Here is a 13,082-nt window from a genome sequence, read left to right as displayed (position 1 = left end):
TTTGCACGTTTTGCCGAAAACTGAATGGAAATATTCAGTTCCTGCAGAAGCTACTATTAAAAAACAAACTATTTTTTATTTCGCCAGGTAAGCCCCCCTGAACGATACAGCTCCTGGCCACAAATGATAGCCCAACGAAGTGGCTCATCATGTTGAAGTTTTAAGCAGCCAAATTCTATAAACAGGTGTTGTTGTTGTTGTTTCGAAATGTGGAGGGTAAACCCGAAGGACCCAGAGAAAAATCCAGGTGTCCATGGGGAAAACATGCAAAACTCCAAATATACAGGCGTCAGGGTCGGGATCGAACCCACGATCTCCTGCGTATCAGGCGAGGCTGTTAACATCTTCTAGCCATTAATAGGGGGTTTCCCCTTATTTATGGCAACAAAACTGATACCTTTTGCAAGGAATCATGCTTACATTAACCACAATACTTGCAGTCAAATGCAAACAAAAAACAAAACTCTGATAATGTATGCATTGTCTTTGAAACTGATTGGTCCACACCAGAGAAAGCTTTCTTTGGAGCCTCGTCTCATATGGTGTTCGACCAGATGACGCCAAAAGGCGCATAGTTCAAGACAACGCACTACCAGAGTAATGAGGGCTCGGGGTGAGCAACTAAGGAGGTCCCATGATGATCTTCTAGCCCCCGTGGCGCCCCAGCAGGTGGAGTGAAACGCCAATCGGCACGTCCCGACACACACCGGAGAGCTTCACCGGCACAGCCCCGAACAATTAAACACCCGCGATTGAATTTGTGATCATTATCATTATTAAGTTCCTTTACTTGCACAGGAGAGCCTCACTCAGTCTCAAGATTCTTATTCAGGAGGATATAGCTTAAGTTAATCGCCGTAGGGGGTGATGTTGCTAATGTGGGTGTGTGTGTTTAATCCAAATGGAGTAATTTTCCAGCATTGGGATATTTAGGCCAATACCCAATTACATTACGTCATGGGACCCCCTTTGCCAGGACCAAAATATGAGAAGAGGTTTTCCCTTTTTTTCTGGCAACAAAACAGGTGTTAAGATGTTAAAACACCAAACTGAAACCTTTTACAAGGAATCATGTCTGCATTAACCACAATACTTGTGGTCAGAATGCAAACAAAAAACATACTCTGATCATATATGCATTCACTTTGAAACTGATTGGTCCACACCAGAGACAGCTTTCTTTCGAGCCAAGTCTCAAACGGTGTGTATGTATACATATTTTAGAAAAAAGGGGAAAACCTACTCTCACCCAATTACATTGCGTGTTTCATTTTGTAAACCAAATTGAGGTGCTGGCTGCAGCACGCACAACGATCACTCGTATCGCCTATAGCAGACTGTTGGGGCAAAGTGCTCTTAGCGAGCACCTATTAAGGGCGGCACGGCACAACGATGGGGGGGGGGGGCTGACCAGCGACCACGCTTACGCGGCTGCCTTGGTCTCCCTCCGCAGTAGCCGCGAGGAGGCTACTCGTTCAAGGCCCAGTCTACGCAGCACGCGCACGCGCTGCTGTGTGTTCGGCCCACACCCACGCTTGTTTGTGTGTTTTGGAGCTTGCGCTCTTGTGGCTTTGTTGTGCTTCTCTCCGAAACGTAATTATCCTCGTAATTAGCGTAGCAAGCCTGGCGAGAGGGGGGGGGGGGCCCTGCGAGCCGTCGCCTCGCCAGCCACCTGCCAAACCGGAGGCCGCTGACGGCGATCACCACCGCGAGTGAGCGTGCGGGTGAGCGGTGCGAGTGTTTTTCGCTGCGTGTGTGCTCCACCGGCGGGGCGTGTTGTGACTGCCGTGCAGTTAATTCCATGCAATTAAAAAGAGGCCAAAATTTTGCCTCGAATTAGCTCGCTCGTCTGGGTTTGGTTCAGCCACCGAAAGTGAACACCTGGAGTCTCGGTAATTTTCCTGCGACGGGGATGTGAACCCGGCGTCAGAGGATTTGTGTTTCCACTCGAATGTTCATTGCCTCCGCCAGGAATAAATGATACCGTATTCTCCCGGATTGTAAGGTGCTCTGGAAAGTAAGACGCGCCCCAAATGTGTGTCCGGTCTCAATAGCAATACACCAATCTGGTCACACGCACACCTACGGGATTGTAAGACATCCACAATATTTTCTTTAATAATAAAAGGGGGACAAAGTGCGCATCTTATAATTAGAAGATTACGGAATGGTTCGCTCCTCCGAGGAACCAATATTAGGCAATATCGCTTGACAAATATTTTGTAACCCCTGAGTCCGTTTTGACAAAAGCGCATGTCGTTGTCTGAAAATCTACACCCGTGCAAATTAAACTAAAACCCTAATTCTAACACCACGTCCCACCGTTACTGGCGAAACAGCTGCTCCGTTCGCTTTCAGTACAGTTCCAAACTTTGACGGAACAAATGTATCACCCGGGGCCTAATCCTCACCCGACCCGTAACGATAAACCCGAACCTATAACCTTCACTCCTTAACCCGGGGGTACAAATTGGTTGGAGCGGAACAATTGTTAGGGGAGAAAACTAATTTCGGTTTTAACCCTGACCTCAGCTCCGGCTCCTGATGCAAGGTCACCCAACGCAAGGGACATATGTGGCTGTGTGCACGTGATCCTCTGCACCTGGAGGGTTGTCAACTCCGGCACGAGCGGTTGAAACACGATACACATAGGGCCTCGAGTAACCAATGTAGTGTGTAAATATCAGCGCCTGGGGGTGGGGAAGAAGGGAGGGGCTCTGTGTGTCTTTTATGTGTCCTTAGTTAGAATATCGTGTTCATTTCGATTGTATGTATACATGTTTTAGTGTGTTCTCGTGTCTGGCAGTGTGTGTGTGTCTGCGTGAGTCTGTGTGTGTCTGAGTGAGCGCGAGTGCCAGTGTGGGTTTTACATACTGTGCCAGAGTTGACATATTTTTTCTTCTTGGCTTTTTTCTTTGGGTTGATCACCTGAAACACACAGAAGACAAAGATCCCCCGTTTAGCCTTCACAGACGTTTGGTGCTGTCAGCGGGCACCGGTACACACACACCCACGCCCACACACGAGAGCCAATGGAAACCATTGACAAGACAAATAGCAACTCGCTCACGTTTGTAGAGGTCGATACAAAAGCAGCACGTGAGTGAATAATAATAATAATCCAGAATGCACACCAATTATCGCCAGATCTCGGAAGCTAAGCGGGGGTTGAGCCTGGAGACTGCGCTGCATTGGCCGTCTCTTGTTCCAAAAGAGACTGGAAAAGCTGGACAGGGCTTGCGACCTGGTGGGATAGCGTTGTGTAAAATCGTTGAATCAAAAGGCACAAAGACCCACGTGCAGAAGAAACACACACGCAGCGATCAAATGATGGTCCCCACCCCCATAGCCTTATAGATTTCTCGGGCGAGTGCAGTTAGCGAGAACGCATTCTCTGAATCAGAACATTTATTTAGACTGGAGGAATCCGATGAGCTATGAAGCTCTTTTTCGTAGATGTTCAGTAGGGGCACCAGATCAGAAAAATAAATACGAATTTTTTTTATTATTACCAGCTAAAGCCCACCGAGGTATTCTTTTTCAGACGCGATCTGGCCACAAATGAGCTCAACAAAGCGGCTTAAAGTGTGGAAATTTATCGCAGGAAAACAATCAAAATAATCTTAACGCATGTTTATAAATCAAAATGCACGGCGAGAAAGCGGTGCGGTGAGCAACCACGCCAGCTTCCTGTCCCCAGTGCGGATGTTTGAGGCTGAGCCGACCTAAAGGAAGCCCAGGACTGGTTCACATATCGCTCGTCAACGATGTTAGCCGAGGCCAGAAATTGAATAAAGGTCACCGGGTTCACGGTGTGAAGTGCTGCATCCCTGCTCCCCATACACCACGCACCACTCCACACACCCACACACGCACTCGGCAAGGACAAATATCCCGCATGTCGCCTTCAACGGACAATTGCAGCCAATGCTGCTAGTAAACACCAATTCAAGCCGGATTGACACGCAAGCGAACGGCATTGCCACAACCGTGCCCCGGCCACCTCTGCCTCTCCAGATGTTCGCACGCCTCACCAGGTACTCGTTTGAGGCCGAGTCGTCGTGGGGAAGGCTAAAACATCTCTTCTGATATCATCTCCTCACTGATGTTAGCTGTGGCTGGGAACCGAATTAGGGACATAGCGTGAACCACTGTGCCACCACTCGCCAACACACACACACCGCTCCACAGCTGCCTTCATTCGTCACAAAGTGGCGATGATGTCACCACGGCGCCTGTGCCAGGCCAGGTGCACTTCGAGGCCACGTGAAGTGTCGAAGGCTCACACACGTTCACACACACACACAGTGGTCATCTTGTGCACACATACAAAGGGCCCCCCTATAGTTGCATCATACTTTTGAGGCAAGTGCTGTTAGCGAGCACCTATGAAGGCAGGCACGGCACACGAGGGGACGGGTGGCCAGCATCACACCCGGCTGCCTTTGTCTTCCTTGGCATGATGTTTACACACTTAACTGGGTACTCATTTAACGCTGAGTCAACCTAGGGGAATCCCAGGGGGTTGCAGCGCAGTGCGCTAACCACTACAATTGACTACTATATTTAGCCAAGAATGTCTGTGTGTAACGCGCGTGACGTCACTCCACGTCGACCAGCCCCCCTCATTAATAATCATGAGCAGGCGACCTCACACCACACCGACCAGCCCCCCTCATTAATTATCATGAGCAGGTGACGTCACACCACATCGAACAGCCCCCCTCATTAATAATTGTGAACAGGTGACGTCCTCCAAATGGACACCCCCTCTCTCCATTAATAATAATTAGCGGGTGACGTCACTCCACATGGGGGGGGGGGGCGAAGCGCCTCCTCCCCCCTCCTCGGCGTCAACTCACAACCCTCACTACACAGGCAGAACCCTCACGTCACGCGATCTCCGTAACGCTATTGAGACATCGAAGTAAAAAGGACGTCCTGATGAACAAGGGATTATAACCTGAAAATGAAATAGGTCTGTGTCACCGCGCCCTTACAAATTGCACACGAATGGATGCAATGAATATATCATGTCGTGGTCTGCTTCTTGCTTGCAAGTTTCAGATTTACTGCAATACACCCGTCCTTGGGCGGGAAAAGGCTAGTAACATATATATATAAAACAAAGACACACATCCCCCGAATAGCCTGAACAGACTGCTGGGGCAAGTGCTGTTAGCGAGTAGCACCTATGGAGGCTGGCATGGCACACAAGGGGGTGGGTTTGGAAGCACCACGCCTGGCCGCATTTGTCTCCCCAGTGGCGATGTTTACACATCGCACCAGGTACTTAGTTGAGGCTGAGTCGACCTCAGGGAGGCCCAGGACAATTTAAGACAAATGTCACTCACCTGTGTTAGTGGTCGTGAGTGACAATCAAACTCAGGTCGCTGGGTTCGTGGCGCAGGTAAGGGTTACACTACTGCTCCCCACGATATACACACACACACAGGCATAGGGACAGCTCAAACTAAATTTGGAACTCATTTATAAATCACAAGTGAATCATCGGTGGATTGATGGTACCCACCAATGCCGTGTCACCCGCCTCACGCTGACACACACACACACGGCCTAATTGAGCAGACACGGATAAGCGAGTTTCATCTTCATCACGGTCCACCTCTTTTAATCTGGCTCCTACCCACGCCGGCCCCTAATGGGGCCGCTCGGAACTCCAGGGTCCATCGCTCGCAATAATCGCCCTCTGACAGCTCAGCGCGCTATTAGCCCGAGAGATAGGACGGTCCGCCCGCTGGAAGGAGCAGCGATTGAATCAGCTCCAAGTGCGGGCGCTGAGATGGATCGTGAGATCGTGAGGGATGAAAATGGCTAGGGGCGGAGGCCTTCTACCAGGAGTGCATTCCATTCTCTTCCTGTGTTTGTCAATATCCTCAGGAGCTAAATTTCGATGTCGAGGTCTGCGAGCCACGAAAAGGCTTCACGTAGTTTTGCTATTTCTCAATTGAAGCAGCGTAGACTACAGCGGTTTACTACATGGTCCATAGTTTGGGTTGCGTGGCCAAAAACTGCACTATTGTGATTGTGGCCACGTAGACTACAGGAGATGTTGCACATTGGTCTGGTGATGCTCTGATGCTGTTGATGGTTATACACCGATGGCTTCGAGGAGGAATGTGAAAGCCAGGAGGTGCGATGATGACGTTCGTCTCGATCGAGGCGTTTATTCGCGACGTCCGCGCCGCTCCACTTTGTTCGCCAGCGTCCCTGATCGTGGCCATGTTGTGCCGAAGGGTGCTACCTGCTTCTGCGGTACCCTAACCTCCCCCATTCGCCCCCTTTCCCCTCCCTCTCTGCTTCGACTCCCCGTCTCCCTCTCCCCCGCTATCGTCCTCCGGAATCCCCTCCCTCTCTCCGTGTTGTCACCTCACCTCGTAAATGTTGAACTGGTTCTGTCCAGCGCGCCAGCTCCCTGTAGCTGGTCGTGAACTCTCCGATGAAGTCGTGGCTGTTGGGGGTTGGCGGGGCCAGGGCGAGGAGAAGGAGACATCAAGCGCAGGGCTCGGTGGCGTTCAGTCATTTTATAGCCGTGCAGCGTTTAACGCACGGCGCTACAAACCCAGCACCCGAGTTCGATTCCCGCTCATGGCCAACACCAGCGACAATTATCTGAACCGGCCCTGGGCCTCCCCTGGGTCAACTCAGCCTCAAATGAGTACCTGGTGCCACTGGGGATACAAAGGCGGCCGGGCGTGGTGCTGGCCACCCATTCCATCGTGTGCCGTGCTGGCCTTCATAGGTGCTCGCTAACACCACATGCCCCAAAAGTCTGTTAAAAGCGATTCGGGGTATATTTGTTTCAGTTCACAGAGCTTCTAAACATCGTTCGGAATTATAATTTTTAAAAGTCATTAATCATAACAGCTAAGCTTTAAAGGTGATGGTTATGAAGCACACACCGTTTAATCAAAATCAGCAAAAAGAGGAAATCATAATTTTGATTTATAATGTGCCGCTTGAAAGATGGACGCGAGATCGCCACGCGTGAGAAGGAGAAAGGAATGAAGTGAGAATCGGGGAGAGAGACTCATAAGACGAGACGGAGAACGAGACACAGAACCCATTTTAAACACGGGGTGGGGGAGTCTTCAGCCGGAAAATTAAAGTCTCGAATTCCTAACCTCGGTTATATGTAAATTCCGGTGTAAACAACTAAAAGAAAAATTCTGAAGAACATAACGTAATTTAACCGCGGAAGTTACGCGATAAGACGTACGATGATTAAAACGTGAGAAGTAATGTAAATCTCGAAACAGAAAATAAGTTGTAACCCACGAAACTAAATCGATTCGCAAGATTGTGTTGTCAAACAGCACTGGTTGCCTGGCGGTGTCTGAGCTTCATTAGCCACACATTGACGGTTTTAATCTGGCAATTAAAACTTGTGTTGCCTCTGGTCATCCATATGTTCATGTGCAGACTCTGTCTGTACACCTCGAGCTGCGTGCTTAACATAAAGACCGCAAGGGGGGGGGGGAGGGGATGGGGTAGATATTTTTCCGTTAACACGTATAGGGTGGTCACAGTCCCTTTGCATGAAAGATTAATGTTCTCCGGCGCATTATGCCCTCCGAATTTGGGAATTATTCGAATCAGGAATTCAGGTGGACAATGGATTGATTGGGAGAGGATCTGATCTGACTGCCCCCAAGTCCAGATGTCACAACGACGGCGATAATACCCCGAGGAGAACACACTTCACACTCAAAGATTGACAAATGCATTATTGAGGAAACTCGAAACAACAGCCATCATCCACTTGAAAGAATATGCGAAGGAGACCTCGGGCACGAATCCAGCTGCGTGCCCGAGGATGGAGGGCAGCTCGAACAGAGCGAGGGGTTTGGCCACCAAAACATCACGAAGAGCCATTTTCTTTGTCGAATTCGGAAAGGGAAAAAACCCCTAAATATTTCAAGAGCCACAATGCCCTTCATAAATGACGTCACGAAGCACAGTCCTTAAAGAGGCGGCATGCGGCTCCGCAGCCGCAGGTTTGCCGACCTCCTGGAATCGCGGAACTGTACGGGCCGTTATCTCCCCCCCCCCCAATACAAAGGCACTTTGCGGCCACCCTGTGTAGCGGTGAGCGCACGTGAGGCACTACGGCGCTGACAACAGTCGCCCCCGACTTCCCCCGCTCGGTCTGCTATTGATCCACCTTCTCCCCGGCCGCCTTCTCCACTTCTCCTCCTCCCACGGACCCGTCCTTCTCACCAAGCAAATTCGTTCCGTGCCCCCCGTGCCCCACCAGACGCATCCTTTCATTTGCATCTCAATTTTCCCCGGGCTCTTGCCCTTTGAATTCCCCGTGGCAAATCCGATTATTTGATTACTTTGTGTCCCCTCCATTCGGGGTCTACTCGCGAGCCAGATCCTCCTGTGAAGTCCAGCCAATGGAAAATCGAGCACCCGACAATTTGAAATCTACTCAATAAATATGGTTTACCCTTTTTCGATTTAAAGCTTTCGTGACTGCATGGATTCATATTATTGGTTCTTTCGGTAAAGTCACGTAGAAGGGAAATAATAAAATAATAAAAATAAAACATAATAAGATAAAATTCTCACGACGTCTCGGCCACAACGCAAGCAGCCGTCATCATGTGAAGAACAGGTCTGTCGGGAAGACAGCATCCTAATGAACACTGCTAAGCTTGGCAGCGTATTTTGAAGCTGCATTTGTCATCAATATGCTAAATTCCTCTGTTGATATGTAAACTCCTTTGTCAAGGCTCTTTCCTCCTCCGACCCAGCTTAAAAATACGCTGCCAAGCTTAGCAGTGTTCATTAGGACGCTGTCTTTCCGACAGCCCTTGTTATTCACCTGAGGACGGCTGCTTGCATTGTGGCCGAAACGTCGTGAGAATGTGATTGGTTCGTGGTGATAATGATGATTATGGATAGGATGATGGATATGTGATAATGATGATTGATTTATTATGTATTATGATGATGATGAACATGGTAATGGAAAAATATATTGAAATGTCAATTACTGACATTTCAAGTTATATTTAAAACGTTAGGCTGAAATTTGCCCTCCTCTTGTATTTCCAAATGTCTCAACCCTGTACCCTGTGACTTTTGACCTTTGATGACATGTACACTATATTAGTTTCATGACACAAGTCTCTTATGAAAAAAAGTGTAGTTGCAATGCCCTCCACACATGCTTCATAAAGTAAGATTATCGCCACCACCTACACCCCCGAGAGCAGAAGTGGCCAACCTCTAACAGACCGAGAGCCAAAATGTACCCATGAGTTAGTATTCGGCACAGCACGGGAAACATTCATTAATCTTTGTTACTGTGATGATATGTTCTACGTTGTCCCCCTTGGATAGAGCTGCATGTGGTGGATTAAAGAGCCTCATGTGGCTCGGGAGAATGCCGGGTGGCCATCGCTGCTCTAGAGAGGCTCTCCAGAGCTTCCACTAGTGGAGGCCTTCCCACCAGCATGTGGCACGAGCGAGACACCGCAGAGCTGCACAGTTTTACCCTCTACCGCCACCGCCGCCACCGCGCCAACACTGCCACGCTGCCGGCTACACACGGCGCCCTCCGAGCCCGTTCAACAAAGTGGCCCACCTGCCGTCTCGATCCCAGTCGTACACGTCCACCTTGATGGTCCTGCGGAGGCACGGGAGGTGGGGGCGGGGGGGTGGGAGGGTGCAGGGAGGTATGACGCGACAAGGTCGGCGAGCCGGGAGACATCGCGGGGACACACGCCAACACCTAAGACCACGCGGGAGTCGATAGGCGCAGACGCTGCTCGTCCACACACGCAGGGCGCGCGTCACCGGGAGGACACCGAATACGCTGACGCCACCCGCGTCTATTTCAGGGACGATCTTTAATTTCGGCGAAGCCAAGGTCGCGGCGGTGGCGGAGAGTTCACGGGTACAAAGTTTGGGGTTGCCGTGCTCGGGGCAAATACTAGGATATGCACGTTGATCCATTTATAGACGCCCCATAATCAGAGGCGGCTGGGTGGCTCAGAGGTCGCGGGAGCCAAGTTGACACCACTTTGGTCCCCGGCTCCAGTCCCGGCAGCTGCGCCCGTGATGAAATCGGTTTTTTTTCTGGTAAGTCTGGAAGAGTGGGCCAAAAATACCACGGAGAAATTGGCTCTGTAGAGCTCGCTGTGGTGGAGGCCCTTCCGCCAGCAGTGGTATGGGCACGCAATTGCAGGGCTGCACTTCTACGTATTTATATTTAGTGAATTCCACGTGAATGGAATCAGAGCTTGGAAAACAGAATCATGTGGTCACAGAATTTAACACAAGCATCGTTTGGGCTTCTACGTCTGGTGCGATACACAGGCAGCGTGGAGGAATTGGACAAAACACTCTCAAGAGGGGCTTTGTAGAGCCCCTCTCGACTGGAGGCCCTTTGAGCAGCAGTGGTGTAAGCAAGCCATTGCAGGGCTGCACCTTTACCAATTCCATTTCGTATCGAACCGTGAATAATAATAACATCGCGGCAACACTCGTACTAACAGGATGCCCCACTAGCCAAGAGAAGGCGGCGTTCCTGGCTCGGTGCCAATGCGAGGCAGACCAACCCGCTGTGGTTGGCGAGAGGTTAACTATCTCGCCTGGTATGTAGGAGGTCCTGGGTTCGATACCAGAGCCTGACGCCTGCTGCTGTATATTTGGAGTTTGCATGTCTCTCTCCCCGTGGTCGATGCATTTTTCTCCGGATCCTCAGGTTTTTCCCTCCACATTTATAATCAACATGTGTTTAGAGTATTTGGCTGCTATACATGTCAACATGATAAGCTACTTCGTTGGGCTATCATTTGTGGCCAGGTCGCTTCTGAAAAAGAGCTACGTAGCTCAGCTGGGGGCTTACCTGGTACAACAAAAAAATAGAATACGTATAAATAAATATTTATAGGGTAACGCGGTGACAAGTCCGAGCAGGCCATGAGTGCGAGCAGCCAACGCGGCGTTTGTGAGTTTGAGGACATGGAGAGCCGTTATGAGCGCCACGCCCGTGGGGATGCCTCGTGTACTCCCATTCACGAGTCCACCAGGATTCCTGGTGACGCCTTCAGGGTGGGAAGTTCACACCGTGTCGTGACGTGTTTGTGCCAGGACACGTCGCTCAGGAGAGATGATGGCCGACCGTTGAAAAATAATGACGGAGTGGCGGCGGTAAGAATGGAGTGAGCTCGTGAGGACGCACCACTGAGGAGATGGAGCGATGAAATCAGCTGGTTTGCACGTGCTAGGTGAGTACATCGCAGGAGCACGGTAGATAATGGTGGCTTGAGGGATACCTTCATCCAGCAGTGGATTAATAAAGTTTACACCTAAGACCAAATCACCTAGAGTGTGTCCATTCTCTAAACTATAAACGAAACTATATTTATTTTACCAAGTAAGGCCCACTGAGATACATAGCTCTTTTTAGAAGCGATCTGGCCACAAATGGTAGCTCAACGAAGTGGCTTATCATGTGGAAATGCATATCAGCCAAATAGTCTAAACACATGTTAATTCTAAATGTTGAGGGACAAACCGGCGGACCTGGAGAAAAATCCACGCGACCACAGGGAGAGAAACACTCCAACTCCAAATATACAGGCGTCAAGGTCGGGATCGAACCTATGACCTCCTGCATATCAAGCGAGGTAGTTAACATCTTACCACTGTGCCCCCCCTCAGTGATCTCGATCACGCTGCATGTTATGCTGCATGTCACACTGCATGTCACACTGCATGTCACGCTGCATGTTATACTCTTTGGTTCTTTCGGCAAAGTCACGTAGGTATAAAATAAAATAAAAATGTATTAAAATAACATTTTATTTTATACTTACGTGACTTTACCGAAAGAACCAAAGAGTGTGGATTCCTGCAGTCATAAAAACTTCAAATCAAGATTAATAATACAAAGACAAATGGAACAGGGCAGAAGGGTAGGGTAGGGGCTGAGCTCACGGAGCTGCGCAACCCCTGAAGCGTTGAGACGACAAAACGAACCGTGCCAGGCGGTAACGAGAACAGGCCGGGCACGGCTTCGGACCTGCTTGAAATTGGTCGTGGAACACGGCACACGTGTTTCCACTCCCCAGGCGACGACGCAGGGCGCGCTGCGTGCTCCTCACCTGTCAAAGTCCCCGTTGCAGAGGGTGCGCACGGGGATGCTGAAGGGTTGCCACGCGGGGTTCAGGGTGTTCTTCACCACCTCTGTCTTGTGCGAGATCGTGAACCTGGGGGAGCAGCGTGGGACCGCACGCACGGTGTGACGACACGGTGGCGATTCCTCGTTCAAAATCGATTCTTGGGCACGCGAGTTTTGCACGAGAATCAATTGAAAAAAAAATGTATTCGTGCTAATTATATGATCGTGTTACATTTTGGATAATGGGGCAGGCAGATCAACAACGAACGGGACAAATAAAATGTGTGAAACACATTCCAGTCAACCCATACGGTTTACCCATAGTCTTGTACAGGTTTACCCATAGTCTTGTACAGGGAAATTGTGTTTTTCAGTTCATACGGCATACAGCCGTTTCAATACGGGCAATATGAAATTTTTTTTGTGTGTTTCTCCCTTGCGATGGGACTTTATAGGATGAAAGTTGAGATTCAAAAAAGCACGGGGTGACCAATAATATCTGAATTGGTCTGCAATAAGGTAGGAATTGATAAGGAGCTGACAGGTATGGAAACAATACAAACGAAGATGGTAAACACAAGGAATCTAAGAATGTGTCCCTGAATTGAATGTCATCCCTAACTCACGACAAAGTTTAGATGCCGGATAGGAATGCACACATGGCGTGAATACAATAAAATACAATTTGCATTTATATAGCTTCTGAATGTGACCGCACCTAAAGACGCTGTACAGAAATAGTGCGCATGTTTATTTTATAGAGAGGGGCAAACAGTCAAAGGCAGAGAGAAAAAAGGGAAGGTCCTGAGCCTGAATAGGTGAAGGCTGGGGGGAGGGATTTTCAAACATACGGTGCAACAGAGGAGAATGAATGACCTCCCGCTGAGTGAAGGTGGACTGGCGGGTTCGACTGAGAGCCTCG

The 13,082-nt window shown here is 49.6% G+C and overlaps 1 protein-coding gene across 1 annotated transcript in view; it reads right to left on the bottom strand.

Moving 5' to 3' along the window:
• The window catches only part of LOC133342701 (copine-8-like), a 71,402-nt gene that overhangs the window by 24,438 nt on the left and 33,882 nt on the right, over positions 1-13,082 (bottom strand). The window contains 5 exon segments of the mRNA XM_061552033.1: positions 2,875-2,928; positions 6,396-6,422; positions 6,424-6,472; positions 9,617-9,658; positions 12,144-12,248. Of these exon segments, the coding sequence (XP_061408017.1) occupies positions 2,875-2,928; positions 6,396-6,422; positions 6,424-6,472; positions 9,617-9,658; positions 12,144-12,248 (277 nt within the window).

This window comes from Lethenteron reissneri, chromosome 15 (assembly GCF_015708825.2).
Source record: "Lethenteron reissneri isolate LAM-NWPU_2019-01 chromosome 15, ASM1570882v1, whole genome shotgun sequence".
In the NCBI taxonomy this organism is placed as follows: domain Eukaryota; kingdom Metazoa; phylum Chordata; class Hyperoartia; order Petromyzontiformes; family Petromyzontidae; genus Lethenteron; species Lethenteron reissneri.
This window is presented reverse-complemented; position numbering and strand designations above follow the sequence as displayed.